Consider the following 17,457-nt stretch of genomic DNA (forward strand, 5'->3'; position numbering starts at 1 on the left):
CCCTGGAGTCCGGGTTCCCCTTGCCCTCTTTTCCAGCCATCCAGGCGCCTTCCCCTGCTACCCTCCATTCCTTGTGGCTGCCACTCCACTCTGGTCCCTTTGCTCAGGCCCCTCTATGGTGGGACAGGTAACAAATAAAATAAAATAAAATAAATAAAAACACGAATCCAGTTAGATAGTCACTGAAGGGCCCCTCTTTGTTCTTAATATTGTAAGAGAGAAATAGCTTGTAATTATATTCAGAACACAGGATGCTTACTTCAAGGCCTCTCAGTTGTCACAGATAAGAACAGTCTACGTGATTTACACCTTGAGGTTAAAGTGACAGGGATGTCCACTTTGTTATTTCAACAAAAGATAACAGATATGCTTCAGTAATCTACAAAAAGAATTATGACTGTTTTGCAAAGAAACTCTGTAATGTCAATTAAAATTGATAAATGTATAGGACCATATGAACTGCTAACTTCAAAGGATCCTTTGTTTGAAACTGTATAAAACTGGAGTCTCATCATCATAACTGGGTTCAGATCTTGAGGTATCAATACCTATCTGATCCTTTTATTGCAATAAAATAATTAAACTGATTCTGTCTGCCCTAATTGGGATGTTTTCTTAATTCCTCATCTCCACAAAACATCTCTACAACACCTCCACTTGCCCTGCTCAGCTGGACTCTGCTGTCTTCTCCTTCCAGGTAGTCTCTTCTGCAGTCTCCTCTCAGCTGGCGAGTCACACGGTGGGATGGTGGCCAGATGTCGGTCAGCCCTTCTTTCTCTCTCTGCTCTCTCTCTCTCTCTCTCTCTCCTGCCACTGCCTCTGCTCCTCCCTTGATTCCCCTGCCTGCCTCCCTTTCTCTCCATCTCTTTCTCCTTCCTCCTCAGGCTTTCAATACACATTTTTCTCTACCTTTCCCCACACTCATTTCTCCATTCCCTCACTTTTCTCCCCCTTTGCTCAACCTATATTCATGCGTCGCTTCACCCCCCCTCACTTGGTGGGGTGGAGGCCAGATGAGCCTGGAGGCCCCACTTTCCTTCTCCCCCCCCCAAAGAGACTCATCTATCCCTCTCACCCTCTCTCTCTCTCTCTATCCCCTGCTCTCCTCCTCTTTCCTGCCAAAACCTCTTTTCATTCCTTTCTTCTGCCATGATGCACTTAAAATGGGGCAACGCTCAATTAACAGCAGTCTCACTTGGCAGCAGAAATTTGGGGCTCCATTGGTTGTAAATCAAGGACAACCTGTATTAGGTATGTTTGGATTACTCATTTGCTCCTTTGCCAACAGCAGCTTCTCAATCTTCAGCTGTTTAGATGCTTTGAGATGTTCCAGAGAGCTGCTGTTAGCATTCAAGGTCACCATATCAAAGTTAATTTTGTATCCTGCCTTTATTTTTCCTACTAATAACTCAAGGTGGCAAACATATCCAACACATCTTCCTCCTCCTATTTTCCCCACAACAGTCCTGTGATAGGATAGGAAGGGATTCCTGGGGAAAAGGAGGCCTGAGAGGATAGGAAAGGAGGCTTAAGGAGGGAAAGGAGAGGGAGTGATGGAAATAGGGAGGAGAGGAGAGGCTTCTGTGGGGCAAGCCTGAGGGAGCAAAGGGGGGATAGGATAGGAGAGGCTTCTGTGGGGCAGGCAGAGGAATCCATGAAGGAGCAGAGGGGGTGGAAGGAGATGCCAGCAGGCAATTCAAGAGAGGGGAGGGGGGGAGGGAGGGAGGGGAAGAGGGGGGGCCTACCAGCCACATGAATACCATCTCATCACTTGACTTGCCTGCTGAGAGACTGACCACCATACTACATGATCCAGGCCAGTAGAGGTGCCTGAGTGAGGAACCAGTGTGGACCAGCAGCCATATCAAGAGGGCAAGGAGAACTCTGACTCCACCGGCCCTTCCTTCCTTCCTTCCTTCCTTCCTTCCTTCCTTCCTTCCTTCCTATCTATCTATCTATCTATCTATCTATCTATCTATCTACCTACCTAACTACCTACCTACCTACCACCTACAGTATGTATCTATTGTTTATATGGCCTTTATTCTTTCTACTAATAACTCAAAGTGGCAGACATATCCAACGCATCTTCCTCCTCCTATTTTCCCCACAATCCTGTGAGGTGGTTGGACTGAGAGAGAAGGACTGGCTCAAAGTCACCCAGCTGGCTTTCATGGCTAAGGCAGGACTTGAACTCAGTCTTCCTCTTCCTAGCCTGGCGCCTTAACCACTAGATCCCACTGGATCTGACTTCCATCTCATTTATATATGGCGGCATATAAATCACAAAAATAAATAAATAAATAAATAAATAATAAATATGACTGCAACTACAGTACTACTACTAAACAGGTTTAGGGCTGAGACCTCATTTACAGAACATTCACATCTAAATCTCTTTTAAATATTCCCCAGAAGTGGGGAGATGCAAGGCAGAAACAACCCTAGAGGGAGTCAACAAAGACCTAAGGGAGGGAAGCCCCACCCCTTATTTACATATAGGGAAAAGGCGGAGCTGGCTGCCATCTTGAGTTTATTGACATGCCTTCGGATACCATGGCCATAATCCCCATCCCTTTTGATAGTAGGTTGGGCTAGATCAGTGGCTCTCAATTTGGCATATGTGAAGTCAAATAATAAGCATTTTAACATTTCTCATTTTTAATGTATATAGACATTAAAAAGTGCTTTATGAGAGTGTTTCACACTTATGACCATTGCAGCATCCTCATGATTACTTGATCAAGATTCAGTCGCTTGGCTATTGACTCATATTTATGACGGTTGCAGGGTCCCCGAGTCATGTGATAAATTCCCCTTGCCTTCTTTTCCAACCATCCAGGCGCCTTCCCCTGGTACAGTCCATTCCTTGTGGCTGCCACTCCACTCAGCTCCCTCACATGGTTGGGTGGGGGTCAGATGGCTATTCAGCCAGTTCTCCCTCTCTCTCCTCTCTCCCCCGCCCCCTCCTGCTTGCTGGTCTCTCCTGCCACTGCCTCTGCTCCTCCCGTGATTCCCCTGCCTGCCTCCCTTTCTCTCCATCTCCTTCCTCCTCCTCCTTTCTCAACCTTTCCTCACACACTTTTCCCTCCTTTTCCCCCCACTCCTTTCTCTCCCTTTCCTCAACCCGTCCTCATGTGTTGCTTCCTCCCCCTCACTTGGTGGGGTGGAGGCCAGGTGAGCCAGGAGGCCCCACTTCCCTTCTCTCCCTTCTCCCTCAGGTTTGTCCCCAAAGAGACCCACCTGTCCCTCTCGCCCTCTCTCTCTATCCACTGCTCCCCTCCTTTTTCCTGCCAAAACCTCCTCCTTTTCATTCCCTTCTTCCCCCATGATAGTTAAAATGGGGCAAAGCTCACTTAACAGCTGTCTCACTTGGGAGCAGAAATTTGGGGCTCAGTTGTAAGTCCAGGACTACCTGTATTAGGTATGTTCATTAGGATTCCTCATTTGTTCCTTTGCCAAGAGCAGCTTGTCAATCTTCAGTTCTTTAGATGCTTTCAGGGGTTCCAGAGATCTGCTGTCAGCATTCAAAGTCACCATAACAGAGTTAAGTTTCACTCCCCTTATTTATTTTTATCTCTCCTTTATTATTTTTACAAATAACTCAAGGTGGCAAACATATCCAACGCATCTTCCTCCTCCTATACCTGTGAGGCTATAAAGCTTATATCGAGTGTAATACTTGCTGAAGCCCTGCTAGGGTTCCTTGGATTATGACAAGTATGTGTTAAAAGGAAACCGGAGGAAAAAAGGGAGAAGGAAAGAAAAAAAGAAGGGGATGATTATAGAATATATGAAGTTATGGACACCTACACAATCATTGATTGCAACTAACATTAAACAAAAAAGCATGATCCATAAATGGGATGAAGAGCTGTGACAGACATATAAAATCATGATTGACAGGCTTAGCTGTAAGGTATCTTTAATACTGATACACCTGAACACATGATGCTAAAGCCAATAAAGATCCTAGGACACTTCATTTTTTTTTTATCCAGACAAATAGAAATGCTGATCAGGTTATTCCTTTATAAGGACTGATTGACTGACCAGAGTGGCATAAAACAGTAAAGGAAGCTGAAGTAGCAAAAAGCTAAGGAATCTCTGCTTTAAAGGCTTTTGGAGATCCCTGCTTGGCAAATAGGGACTTTTCCAAATTTTTGTTTATGGTTATCTCTTCTTTTAGGGGAGTGTCATGCAGGTGCCCTCATCCAAATAGAAAAGGGGCAGAAGGGTCTCTCCAACCAAGGAAGCATCTGAGAATGTATGGAGCAGAGTTGCTGTGCTGGCATCAAAAAAGCTCACTTGTCCCCCTTCACAGTTGAGGGAGATGCGGATCCTCGTGTGCTCCTCAGTCAGGACCAGGTTATAGAATTTTGATGGAGATATGGCTGTGTATCCCCATGTCCATTTCTGAAACATCCATCGCCTGATCTCCTCATCAAGATTTGTTAAGTTCATTGGCTTATTGGCGACTCCTACAGCCCATCCTGCTGTACCTCCTACAATAACTTCCCAGAAATGTCTCCCTGTGGAGAACTTCTGACAGCCAAGGACAGAAGGACAACGTACAAATCTCCTGGGGTCTGAGAAAAGATATTTTTCTTCAACTGGCTTAACTCCTTTGACACTTTTCCGATCTTCAGAGATTTCAAGGAGGCCAGGATTGGCTGTGTCTGGATCCAGACTTACATTCACTGTAAGGGGGAAGAGAAGAAGGAAGGAAAAAAACGAGCTTCAGCTGCAGGCCTGGTTTGTGTCTTCACCCCCAAGAGTTTAACCCTCTTGTGTGAATGGAGTTCAGCTTCCAAACACCGCCCTCCCCCCAGGACTGGAAGACTCATTGTTCTTTTAAACAACACCTAAGCATTGCCTGGTCAAGAGTCCTCCAACTTTGGCAACTGTAAGACTTGTAGACTTCAACTAACAGAATTCCAATGGCTGATGGGGCTGCTATTGTCCAGGTCCCTCTGCTCCCTTTTCTCCAAGCACTCGGGCTCTCCCACTGTCTTAGTCCCATCCTCTCTTAACTGCCGGCCTCTTCAGCACTCCTCTGGCCTTCTCCTTCCATTCACTTAGGTTGCCTTCGCCATCTTCCAGTCCATCTGCCTCCCCTCCAGCTGCTACTAAGCTGCACACCTTCAGGATACGTTAACTACCTGTACAGCTTTTGGCTCCTCCCCTCAGCTCTTCGTCTCTTGGCTCCACTGGTCAATTCCCCTAGTCTCTAGTCTCCCATGTGGCCGCCACTCTGCTGATTACCGTCCAGCTTCGCCATCCTGGATGGAGAATTCTGGGAACTGAAGTCCACAAGTCTCACAATGGCCAAGTCCTTCAAACACTTCATAGCGCTCCACCTCTTCCAGAAGATCAGGCAGAGCAAGAGGCTGCCATGTTTCAATTCTGAACTGGGAAAAGTCAGAAGGATCCCCCAGAGGTAACTTAGGACACATGATGGGATGTGAGGAGGCTCCATCTTTTTCTCTACGAGCATCAGGGTATCACAGGGATGTACAAAAGGGGAGGATCTTATACAGGAAACCTCTGCTTTCATCAGTCTGATGGCCCACAGAGTGGAGGCAACCCTGATGCTCCAACTTTGATATTTGCTTTGATCCAAAGGACCTAATTTCTGCTCCCAAAGACCTGGTCTCTCACCAACTTATAGTCAGGCAGTAAAATCAAGAGGATGTTATTAGCTTGGTAGGAATTCAAGATTCCTTTCACTCCCAGTCCATATTTTCCCATTTGTCCAGGTATTTCATTCTACACCAAGATTGGCTTCAGTTTTTTAGATTACCGTATTTTTCAGAGTATAACTCGCACCAGAGCATAAGACACAGCTTAGTTTTTGGGGAGGAAAATAGGAAAAAAAAACCTGCCTACCAGGTATTCATCTGGCTATCGTCCTTAGTCTGGTCAGCTTCAGCACATTAGTTTGCTGGTTTTTTATCCCCTGCTTGGGGATAAAAAACAGCTTCTAAGGCACAGCTGAGAGGAAGCAGCAATGAGAAAAGCAGGCAAAGCTTCACTCGGCTGGTACCTGGTTAGGGCTGAAAAAAGCTTCTAAAGAACAGCTGAGAGTCGGAGCAAAGCAGGGAGACCGCTTCACTCAGGGAGTTGAGGGAGCAGGCAAAGCTGGGAAGATCAGAGCTTAAAATAGCAAGGAATTCCAATTCCTGTAACTCATATTTACCTTCCTGTAGTTGAAGTCCACTTTCCAGAGTATCTGGGGAAGAAAAGGGAGGAATTCAGCATCTCATCACTGGAATTGGAGCAACAGAAGGGCCTCCCTCAGATTCCCTGATTTGCTTTCCTTGGACTCAAATCAGGAAATATGGAATATGGAAAGCTACAAGCCAGAATGTCATTGGTGGCTATATATATTCCATCAGGTATAAATATATTCTACTATATATGCAGCTCAGTGGTGCAGCGGACTAAAGTGCTATTAAGTGCTAGCACTTAGCTGCCAGCTGCCTACAATTAGTGCAAGTTCGAATATCACCAGGCTCAAGGTTGACTCAGCCTTCCATCCTTTCGAGATAGGTAAATTGAGGACCCTGATTGTGGGGCCAATAAGCCAACTTTGTATAGAACAACACTGCTTGGGGTGGGGGGAAGCCCTAATAAGCAGGTATAGACAAAAAGTATGCCGGCTATTGCTATAATGCATTGTAAGCCGCCCTGAGTCTACGGAGAAGGACGGCATATAAATTGGACTAATAAATAATAAAAATAAATGAATAAATTCCATATACAGGTAGTCCTCAATTTACAACTATTTTTTTAGTGACGTTATAGCAGCACTGACAAAGGAGCTTTATGATCGGTTCTCACACTTATGACGGTTGCAGCCTCCCCAGTCACGTGATCAAAATTTGGGCACTTGGGAACCAGCTTGTATTTACGATGGTTGCAGCATCCCATGATTCTGGGATTGTCCTCTTCAACCTTCCTGGGGAGCTTCTGACACGCAAAATCAATGCATGAATCCAGACTCATTTATCAACCACGATTCACTTAAGTGCCGTCATTGTCTGAATAACTGTGGCAAAAAAGTTCGTAAAATGGGGCACTTCTCACTTATCAACTGCCTTGCTTAGCCACAGAAATTTTCAGCTCAACGGAGGTCGTAAGTCAAGAACTACCTGTATGTATTCCATTATACTTCGTGGAAACTTATTCTGCTTCCCCAGTGATCAGGGCATATGGATTTGGGCCAGGGGTGGGTTCCACTTACCTTCGCTACCGGTTCACAATGTGGGTGCGTGCGCAGAGTGTTTGTGATGATGTCCAGGTGGATGGGCGGAGCCTCCCGCCGCCGCTACTACCAGTTTGCAAGATCCAGAGTGAACCGGTAGGAACCCACCACTGATTTGGGCTATGAAGACTACAGGTAGCCTCCATTTACAATCCTAACTGAGACACTGATCCTGAAATCGATTCCTCTTTGATCCATGTGACATTGACCCAGAATCTCTCTTGGATGCTCAAAATGTCATCCAGTGTAAAACCTCAGCAGCTGTTCTTTACCTCTCAGTTTTTTCATGACCCCTTTCAGAAGCTCAGTCATATCACTGTAATCCCAGATTGTCCATTTTGGCTCTAGAGGTAAATCCACTGGATTCTCATATGTTTCCTTAACCTGGTACCTGGCAAGACAAAATAACAGAATAACAGAGTTGGAAGGGACCTTGTAGGTCATCTAGTCCAGCATCCCCCCCAACCACCCAAGCAGGAGACCCCACATTGTTTCTGACAGATGGCAGTCCGGCCTCTTCTTGAAAACTTCCAGTAATGAAGCTCCCACTACTTCTGGAGACAAAGCTGTTTCATTGGTTGATTGTCCTCAGTCAGAAAATTTCTCCTTATTTCTAAGTTGAATCTCTCCTTGATCAGTTTCCATCCATTATTCCTTGCCTGGCCTTCAGGTGCTTTGCAAAACAGATTGACCCCCTTCTCTCTGTGACAGACCCTCAAATATTGGAACACTCTCTCCAGAATGTGTGCATTGGGCCGTTCCATGCCTTGTATTTATGTGGTGCCTGGTTGTGTATGGCTTTTAGTTGTTAAGTGGGGTGTTGATGGACAGCTATGAAGTCATTGATTGTTGTTGTCTTGTGTTGCCCTGTCCTCAGATCCTAAGTACCAAGTACTAAGCCAGGACCAGAATAACCAGAACTCAGAAACACAGAAGCTATATTGCAAAGACAAAGTAACTCTTATATATATACAGATCAGTCAAGTTAAGCCCCGCCCAGGCTCCGGGCCATCTCCCATGGCTCACAATAGATCCTGTTTCTTAGTCACCAAACAGTTCCATTGGCTGATCTTGTTGTTATGGCTATTCCAGCTAATAATTTCTTATAAACTAACAAGATTGTATCTGACCAAATGACTGATGACTAATATGGGTAAGGTAAGTACTGCCACCAGTGACGTGCTGCCCAGGAAGGAGGAGGGCTGGTGGGGGGGAGGCCTGGGGAGGACAACAGGCCTAGCTGGCTGCCGACAGTGCCATGCTGACCAGGATCAAGGTAAGCTGCCGCACGGGGTGGGGGCGGGGGGGGGGGGCAGGCCTGGCTGGCTGGCTGGCTACTGCATACTAGCCATTCTGGGAAGGCCTTTGGTGACATCAGGGTTGGCAGCAAAGCTCCCGATTTCACCGAATGCCTCTTTCTTACTGTGGTAAGGGGATGGGCTGCAGTGCAAAACGTCAGTAGCTTTTGCTCTGCCACCTGCAGCACTAGTTTGGAAAGAGATAAAACGCAGCCAAATTAGGCGGGACACCCCCCCACCCAGATCCCTCCAGACTGGTCACCCTTCGGTAGCCTCCTCACTGAACTACACGACCCAACAGTGATCACCCACCCAAACGGAGCCCGCTCTTCCGAGCGCCTGCTCTTTCTTGCAGCAAATGAGCTGGGGGCGCGAAAAGCATTTCCCGCTTCTCTACCTGCACACTTTTACTGGCTCTCCACCACCCCCCACCCCCAAGACCAACAAGACGCTGCTACCCGGGGCCACCGGCTGCTACCTGGGTGCAGAGCCGGTAACAGAATGCAGGTAGAAGAGAAGCAGGAAAGCTTTTCAGCAGGGAGGCTAATGAAGGGAGACCCGTTTGGAGGGATCTGGGGGGGGGTGTCTTGCCTAATTCGGCTGTGTTTTGTATTTTACTGTTACTATGTTCCTTAGTGTGTCGTGCAAACCGCTATTCCGAACAATGCTATTTATAAGGGGTGGGGGTGGGGGGCACTGAGGATGAGTTTGTAGCACCAAGGGGGCGGTGGACTGAAAGACTTTGGGAACCACTGGATTAAACTAATGCAATGTAATTTAATAGAGACAAATCCAGTTACAAGTAACCTTCAGTTTATGACTATTTGTTAGCAACCAGTTACAATAGCTCTCAAAAAACTGACTTACAACCATTTTCCCACTTAACATCTGTCACAGTGTCCCTGTACTCACAATTCGGGTGCTTGGCAACCAGTGTGTATTCATGAGAGTTGCATTACTTGGAAGAGCTTACATCCTACAATGATACTTTTAAGACCATCAAACATCTGTCTCTTCTTGGGAAGGACTCAATAAATGGATAAAAAGGCAAATTCAGTCTAAACCTCTGGCTGAGAGTGCAACCAACATAATAATTGATCAGATCAAATATTGCTAATTATATTGTGTTGAGGTTGTCTGAGGAAAGGTCTAAAAGGCCCTGAAATACAGTACACTGTCTTTACATTAAAATACTGCGAAATAAAGGAAGACCTTTCCAAAATAGGAAAACTGCTGGCGGAGCTGCTGATCTCTGAGTCTGTAAAGAAAAGGGTGGATTTACTTACTTCTTCAAGATGCTTCCAATGTCCTAAAAAATAAAGAGACAAAGCACTGAAAGGAGCCATTTCCTAGGCAGAAAATTAAATTCTTACAGTCACAACCAGACACTAACAGACATACAAAATACTTCCATTTTTTAAAAAAATCCATTGCTCTTTCCCCCCCTCTTTTAGAGTGGTATTGTTTTTACTTTCTTGTCTAAGAAAAATTAGACCCAGATTGAATCCAACACAATTACAGAAGATATATATTTATATATAAAACATGATAGCAAAAAGAAAAGACTATTTGAAAAACAAGAAAATGCATCAATAGGATTAAAAAAATCCCCTGCATTTATGCTTCCAGAATGAAGGCACTTTGGAAAATCCAGGTGGTGATAATACTTTGGAGAAGCTGATCAGTGTTGGGTTTTTCCTGGGCCTGGAGATTTAAGGGGAGGGGGCGACCCTACAAAGAACACCCACCACCACTTCCCCCAATATGGGATAGGAACCCTAAGCAGGCATTCTTAAAACTGTGAAGAATATATAGACAATTGACCAGAACTTTGAATTCCTGCTTTTTCTGAATTACATTATGTATCCCTAATATTAGCCATTACAGGTAGTCCTTGACTAAACAGTTCATTTAGTGACCGTTCAAAGTTACCACGGCACTGAAAAAAATTCTTTATGATCATTTTTCACACTTAAGGCTCTTGCAGAAAAAGAGGATACAGAATACTATAAAATTTGGTATAGATGGTATGAGTGGTTGGAGGAAAGGAAAAATGAAGAAGAAAAATAAGGGGGAGATCAAGAAATGTCCAAAAATAATGGGGAAAATTGGTAAAATACAATTTAGTGATTGAAATGAAAAAGAGAAATATATTGTAAATGAAATGATGGGGACAGATAGTAATTTGGAATGAGATGAAGCAAAATTGGTGGAAATAGTAAATAATAAGGAAGGACCACTATGAAAAAGCTGTAAAAAGAGTCTTGTATATAAGTGTTGTATGTCTTGTATTTTTACTGTGTTATAAATAAATAAACTTTTTAAAAAAAGACTCTTGCAGCACCCCCATGGTCACATGATCAAAATTCAGCCACTTGACAACCGATTCATATTTATGACGGTTGCAGCGTCCTGGGGTCATGTGATCACCATTAGTGACCTTCTGACAAGCAAAGTCAATGCGGAAGCCGGATTCATTTAACAAACGTGTTATTAACTTAACCACTGGAGAGATTCACTTAACAACAGCGGCAAGAAAGGTCGTAAAATGGGGCAAAATTCACTTAACAACTGTTTCCCTCAGCAACAGAAATTTCGAGTCCAAGTGTGCTCATATGTCAAGGACTACCTGTAGTCTTCATACCTTCCAGTTTCCTTTCCATAGAAAGAGTCAAAAAGTTTACTAAATGAGGAGTTGAAAAAAAGATTTTCAACTTGACCGAATGCAGCCAGAATCCTACATGCAGACATGGACATATATATCAATCCCCACAAGAGAAGAATGGATGGAAAAAGTGGAGCTAGAAAAAATGAAAAAATTGATTGCTTTAATTCGATATAACCTGTTGTTTCTAAACTGCTGCTTCTTGGAAGCTGCTTCTAAACTTTGTGCTCGAGATAGAAAAAGATGAATTCTTGATGCTTGGTTTTGCTTATTAGACTAATCTGTTTTTATAGACATGGCTAATAATTACTAAATATGCAAAATTAAAACGTTGAGGCTGTAATTTTATTTTGTATTTTACTGTGCAGAAAAAAAGTTGAGAGACTTTTTTTTCTTTTTCCTTTATCCTACACATCTTTCCCATTCTTTTCCTTCTCCATTTCCCTATTTTATTTATTTCCATTGGTACTTTTCACTATTATAATTTCGATTAAATTTATGAAAGAAAAAAAAAAGGAAAGGGTCAAAAAGAGTATTCTGTGGAGGGGCTAAAGAATGCAGAGAGGAGCAATGAAGATGGTAAGAGGCCAGGAAGTCAAACCATACAATGAATGGCTAAGGGAACTCAGTATGCTTAGCCTAAGGAAGAAAAGGCTTAGGGGAGACACAACCGCCATCTTCCAACACTTGAAGGGCTCTCATAGGGAAAAGGGGTGGAAGCTCATCTGGAGATGCAAGCTAAAATAAGGAAAAATTTCCTGACAGTGAGAAGTATTTATCAGTGGAACAGCCTGCCTCCCTGAGTTTTGGGTGTTCCATCACTGGAGGATTCCAATAATAGTTTGGACAACCATTTTTGGGGGATGGCTGGGAAGAGGATTGGACCGGAAGACCTCCAAGGTCCCTTCCAGCCCTAGGATTCTATGATCTCAACTTCCTGACTGACCTGTAAGAGTTTGCTGGCTGGCTGACGAAGCTTCTCTTCTATCTCCTGGATGAGATGGTCAAGAGAGCCCAGTTCCTCCATGTGCTTGGCCAAACCCTCCTCCTTTCTTGCCATAATATCCTTCTCCGTTTCTTCCATCTGAGTCAATAGAAGCTTCTCTTGTCCTTCTAACCAGAGTTTTAGCTCTCTGAATTCAGCCACTACATTTTCTTTCCCTTCTTTGATAAGGTCCTAGAACAAGAAAGAGAAAAGACATACTTTTATTTTATTTTAATTGTTTTACTTAGTTATTTTTACTTTTATTTTTATTGTTATAATAATTAAACAGATTCCTTGAAGAATCCAGAAATGAGGTGGGAGAATATCCGAAGAAGACAAAAAACCCATTTGATATTAAAAAGTGTAGGGGGGAAAGGGTTTTTTAAAAAAACTTTTTTTAAAGGTTCTAGTTTAATGACCTCTCGTGAAAATTTTCTTGGCAATCAGGGATTCCAAAACAGTAGACAGAAAAATGTTTGTGTTCACATTTTTTTCAACAGGATGAAATACAGTTTGCATTAATTTATTAAACAAAAGAAACCCATTATATAAAACACAGCTCATGGGATAGGGGCTCTTAACCCAACTGTGAGTTATTCAGTCAATGGTGACATCTCAGTCTCCAGGTTAAGACCAAGTTCTGTGCCCTACACAGTCTTTAACTTTGAATTAATTTCAGTCAGAACTTGTACTTACAAACCGGCTGCCTATTATTAAAGATGGCGGATGGGGTTCTCCTTCCTAGTAGCTCAAAAGCTCCTCACCATTGGATCAATACTTACAAGCATCTCCTGCACTGTTTGTTCTGTGTCTCTTTTGTATGTAGCTATTTTTTCTTTCTGCTCCTTCTGAGCCTTCAGGCAATCCTCCACCTTGATCTGAAGAGAAAATATAAGTTTTGAGTTTCTTTTCTGTAAAGAATTACATCGGAGGGAAGACCCAGTTAGAAGACACAGTATATGCAATCGTCATAAATACATGGCAGTTGGCAAACGTCCAAATGTTGATCATGTGACCATGGAATGCCTGCAATGATGACAAGGGTGAAAAACATTATGTCACTTTTTTCATTGTCATCGTAACTTTGAACAGTCACTAAAAAAACGGTTCTAAGTCGAGGACTCCCTGCAAGGGCATTAAAATGAGCTGCCTGAGTCTCCTGGTTGCAGTCATCCAGAAGCATCACTGAGAAATGAAAGTTTGGGCTGATTCAGCAGGAGTGTTTTTTGGGATCTGCACTCAAGATTTTGGAGGACTCCATGACAATTTCGCTCTAGAGCAAATGTGGAAAGGGAGCTGGCAAAGGGAGCCTATTTCTCCCTACAGGCAATTTCCATTGCTAAGCAAGACAGTGAAGTGAAGTTTTCTCTCATTTTACAACCTTTCTTCCAAATGTTGTTAAGTGAATCATTGCAGTTGTCAGGTTAGTCACACAGCTATTAAGCAAATCTGGCTTCCCCATTGACTTTCCTTATCAGAAAGTGGCAAAGAGTGATCAAAAGAGCCCAGGACAACACAATATGACAGTTGACAAGCACCTGAATTTTGATCAGTGACAACAGGGATGTCAACCTGTTTTTAAAAAATTGCAGGCAGGGAGATAAGGGGTGGGATAAAGCAGGAGGAAGCAAGTAAACTAGTAAAAAGGCTGTAAGGGCAGGCACTGGATTCCCCTCCCCAGTGATTCTTCCTGATTGACTCCTACCTGGTATTCCGGGAAAGCCTCCTCCACAGGGATCACCCAGTGGCCCACGTGCTCTCTGGATCGGTCGCCGACCACGGAGATGAGGGTCTGGTGGTCCTTACAGAAGAGCTTGAGGGGCTCCCGGGGCTTTGGGCAGAAGCTCCCTCCTTCCTCGCCCCAAGGACCTCCGCATCGCCTGGCCACTTCCACCAACCGCACCAGCTGCCTGTTGCGGAGGACGCTGCGGGGCGCGAACGTCTGTCCGCACTGGGGACAGGAAGCCTCCGATTCCGACGTCCCCCAACTGCGGGTCAGGCAGCCCCGGCAAAAATTGTGGCCGCACTTGGGGATGAGCAGGGGGTCCTGGAAAAAGTCCCGGCAAAGGGAGCAGGTGGCTTCTGCCAAGAAATCCCGCAATGGTGCTTCGGCCGCCATCGCAGCTTCCTCCGCCGGGAAAGGAAAGAGAAAGTTAAGTTTTGCTTCTTTTCCTCCGAATCAGGTGACCGCCTTTGGGCTCTGCCCAGACGGGAAACCGAAATGAATTGTTGCTGCTCTTGCGGGCATCTTCGCTGGCTTCTTAAAGAAGAAGGACAGTATTTTAAAAGGAACAAATTGGGGAGGAGGAAAAATTCAAGGGACGGAGCCCCGATCAGTTATTCTCAGCCCAACCAGCTCGTTAAAGGGAAAATTGTTTTAAAAACTGGAGAGAAGCAAACATCCCTGGGACGAACCCCGATCAATTACAATTGATCCTGTTAAAGAGAGTAAACGAGTTTAAAATACAACATTCATGGGATCCCCTCCCCCCCCCCGATCAATTATTGATCCAACATTCTGCTAATGGAGAGGTGGGGAATCACGGTCCCTTTGTGACTTGTGGGTTTATATATGGTTCCCCCTGCCCTCTTTCCCAACCATCCAGGTGCTCTTCCCTGCTTCGGTCCATTCCTTGTGGCTGCCACTCCACTCTGGTCCCTTTGCTCAGGCCCCTCCACTTGCCCTGCTCGGCTGGACTCTGCTGTCTTCTCCTTCCAGCCGGTCCCTTCTGGAGTCTCTTCTCAGCAGGCGGATCAGGCAGTGGTGGGGGTGATCAGATGGCCAGTCGGCCCTTCTCCCTCTCTCTCTCTCCTGTCTCTGCTCCTCCTTCGATTCCCCTGCCTGCCTCCCCTTCTCTCCATCTCTTTCCCCTTCCTCCTCCTCCTCCTCCCCCTCCCCTTTCCTCAGCTTTCCCTCAGACTTTCCCCTATATTTCCGCCCACTCCGTAATCAATTAGAAGCTTTATATAACATTGAAACTGATCTTGATGGATTAAAGGGAACGCAATAAAATGTAATAAGGACGAAAGGAGTTACAAGTAACCTTCAATTTATGACTATTTGTTAGCAACCAGGTACAAACGGCTCTGGGGGGAAAAAAGGCTTAAAACCATTTTCACACTTAACATCTGTTGCAGTGTCCCTGTAGTCACAATTTGGGTGCTTTCAGACTGGCAGGTATTTATGATAGTTGCATTACTTGGAAGAGCTTACATCCTACAATGATACCTTTGAAACCAACAAACACCTGTCTGTTCTTGGGAAGGACTCAATAGGTGGATCAAAAGGCCAAATTCACTCTAAACATCAGGCTGAGTGTGAGATGGATTATAACAATTCACATGTAACAGTCACAGAGTGGGAAGGGACCGTGGAGGTCATCTAGTCCAACCCCCTGCTCATTCATGCAGAAGAGTTGTACTAGGGATTCGAACTGCCGACCCTTCTGATCGACAAGCTCAGCATCTTAGCCACTGAGCCACCTAGCCAGGCTAGCCAGCAGCATCAAATACTGCTAATTATGTTTCTAATTTAATTTTAATCATTAGATCAGTGGCTCTCCATGTGTAGGTTGTGAAGTCAAATAAATAAGAATTTTAACATTTCTCATTTTTAATGCATATAGACATTAAAAAGTGCCCTATGACAGATTTTCACACTTATGACCATTGCAGCATCCCCACGATTATATGATCAACATTCAGTCGCTTGGCAATTGGCTCATATCTGTGACGGTTGCAGGGTCCCCTGGTCGTGTGATCAACCTTTGTGACCTTCTGACAAGCAAAGTCAACGGGGAGTCAGATTCACACTTAGCAACTGTGTCACTAACTTAACAATGGAAGTGATTCACTTAACAACTGTGACATGAAAGATGGTGATGTAGTGTCACCCCTGAAAGGGTCTCTGGGGACCAGGTCCCCCTTTCCCTGTTACAATCCATCATGGCTTCCATGACGGCCATGGACCTGACCCAATTAGTTCAAGGCCCAACTCACATAGGGGGACACACTCTGGACCTGATTTTTGTCTCTGGTCAGTGGTTGAATGATCTTGGTAGAGGGGACCTAGATATTAAACCCTTGTCATGGACAGATCATTCGCTCCTCCAACTGACTTTCCTACCGCCGTCCCCCGCCGCAGGGAGATGGATCCAACTAGATGGTTCCGTCCCAGGCGCCTGATGGACCCCGAAAGGTTCCTGACGGAGCTTGGGCCGTTCCCTGAGACCCTAACACATGACTCGACTGAAGAGCTGGTGGCCGCCTGGGAAAGGGCGGCCGCTGGAGCTTTGGACCGCGTCGTGCCTTTGCGGCCTCTGACCCGATGCCGATCTCAACTGGCTCCTTGGTTCTCTGAGGAGCTGAGAGAGATGAAGCGTCGGAAAAGACGCCTAGAGAGCATTTGGAGGACTAGTCAATCTGATTCCGACCGGACACAGGTGAGGTCTTATATCAAGACCTACCTAGTGGCGATAAAAGCGGCAAAGTCTAACCATTTTTCCGCCCTTATCGCATCTGCAGAGAACCACCCAGCCGCCTTGTTTAGGGTGACCCACTCCCTCCTCCGGGGGGGAGTGCGGGAAGATCCCTTGCAGGGTCGTGCTGAGGATTTTGTGCAATTCCTGCACGATAAAGTCGCTCGGATTCGGGATGGCTTGGACTCCGACTGGATGAGTCCATGGAAGGAGACGAGGGCAGGTCTTGAGAATGTTATCTGGGAGGAGTTTGATCCTGTGACTCCCGAGGATGTGGACAGGGTTCTGGGTAAGATTAGTGCCGCCACGTGTTTATTGGACCCGTGTCCCTCCTGGTTGGTGCTGGCCTCCCGGGAGGTTACACGAGGCTGGCTCCAGGGGATTATAAGTGCTTCTCTGAGTGAGGGTGCCTTTCCTGCCGCCTTGAAAGAGGCGGTAGTGAGGCCCCTCCTCAAGAAGCCTTCCCTGGACCCGGCTGAATTAGCCAACTATCGTCCAGTCTCCAACCTTCGTTTTGTGGCGAAGGTTGTTGAGAGCGTGGTGGCACGACAACTTCCCCGGCACCTGGATGAAGCTATCTATCTGGACCCGTACCAGTCGGGCTTCAGGCAGGGGTACAGCACAGAAACGGCATTGTTCGCGTTGGTGGATGATCTCTGGAGGGCTCGGGACAGGGGTTGCTCCTCTGTCCTAGTCCTATTAGACCTCTCAGCGGCTTTTGATACCATCGACCATGGTATCATACTGCAGCGGTTGAGGGGGTT

At 45.4% G+C, this 17,457-nt stretch overlaps 1 protein-coding gene across 1 annotated transcript; it reads right to left on the reverse strand.

Moving 5' to 3' along the window:
* Window positions 1-3,579: 3,579 nt before the first annotated feature.
* On the reverse strand, window positions 3,580-14,340 carry LOC139312084 (E3 ubiquitin-protein ligase TRIM39-like). The gene is made up of 7 exons (XM_070936606.1): window positions 13,921-14,340; window positions 12,998-13,093; window positions 12,177-12,407; window positions 9,852-9,874; window positions 7,540-7,658; window positions 6,200-6,232; window positions 3,580-4,700 (listed from the first exon to the last, which is right to left on the reverse strand). The coding sequence occupies exons 1-7, from the start codon at window positions 14,332-14,334 to the stop codon at window positions 4,186-4,188; spliced, it is 1,431 nt and encodes a 476-aa protein (XP_070792707.1). The 5' UTR covers window positions 14,335-14,340; the 3' UTR covers window positions 3,580-4,185.
* Window positions 14,341-17,457: the final 3,117 nt, after the last annotated feature.

Source organism: Pituophis catenifer, unplaced genomic scaffold (assembly GCF_029215685.1).
Source record: "Pituophis catenifer annectens isolate HBS135680 unplaced genomic scaffold, rPitCat1.0.hap2 SCAF_2, whole genome shotgun sequence".
Classification (NCBI taxonomy): domain Eukaryota; kingdom Metazoa; phylum Chordata; class Lepidosauria; order Squamata; family Colubridae; genus Pituophis; species Pituophis catenifer.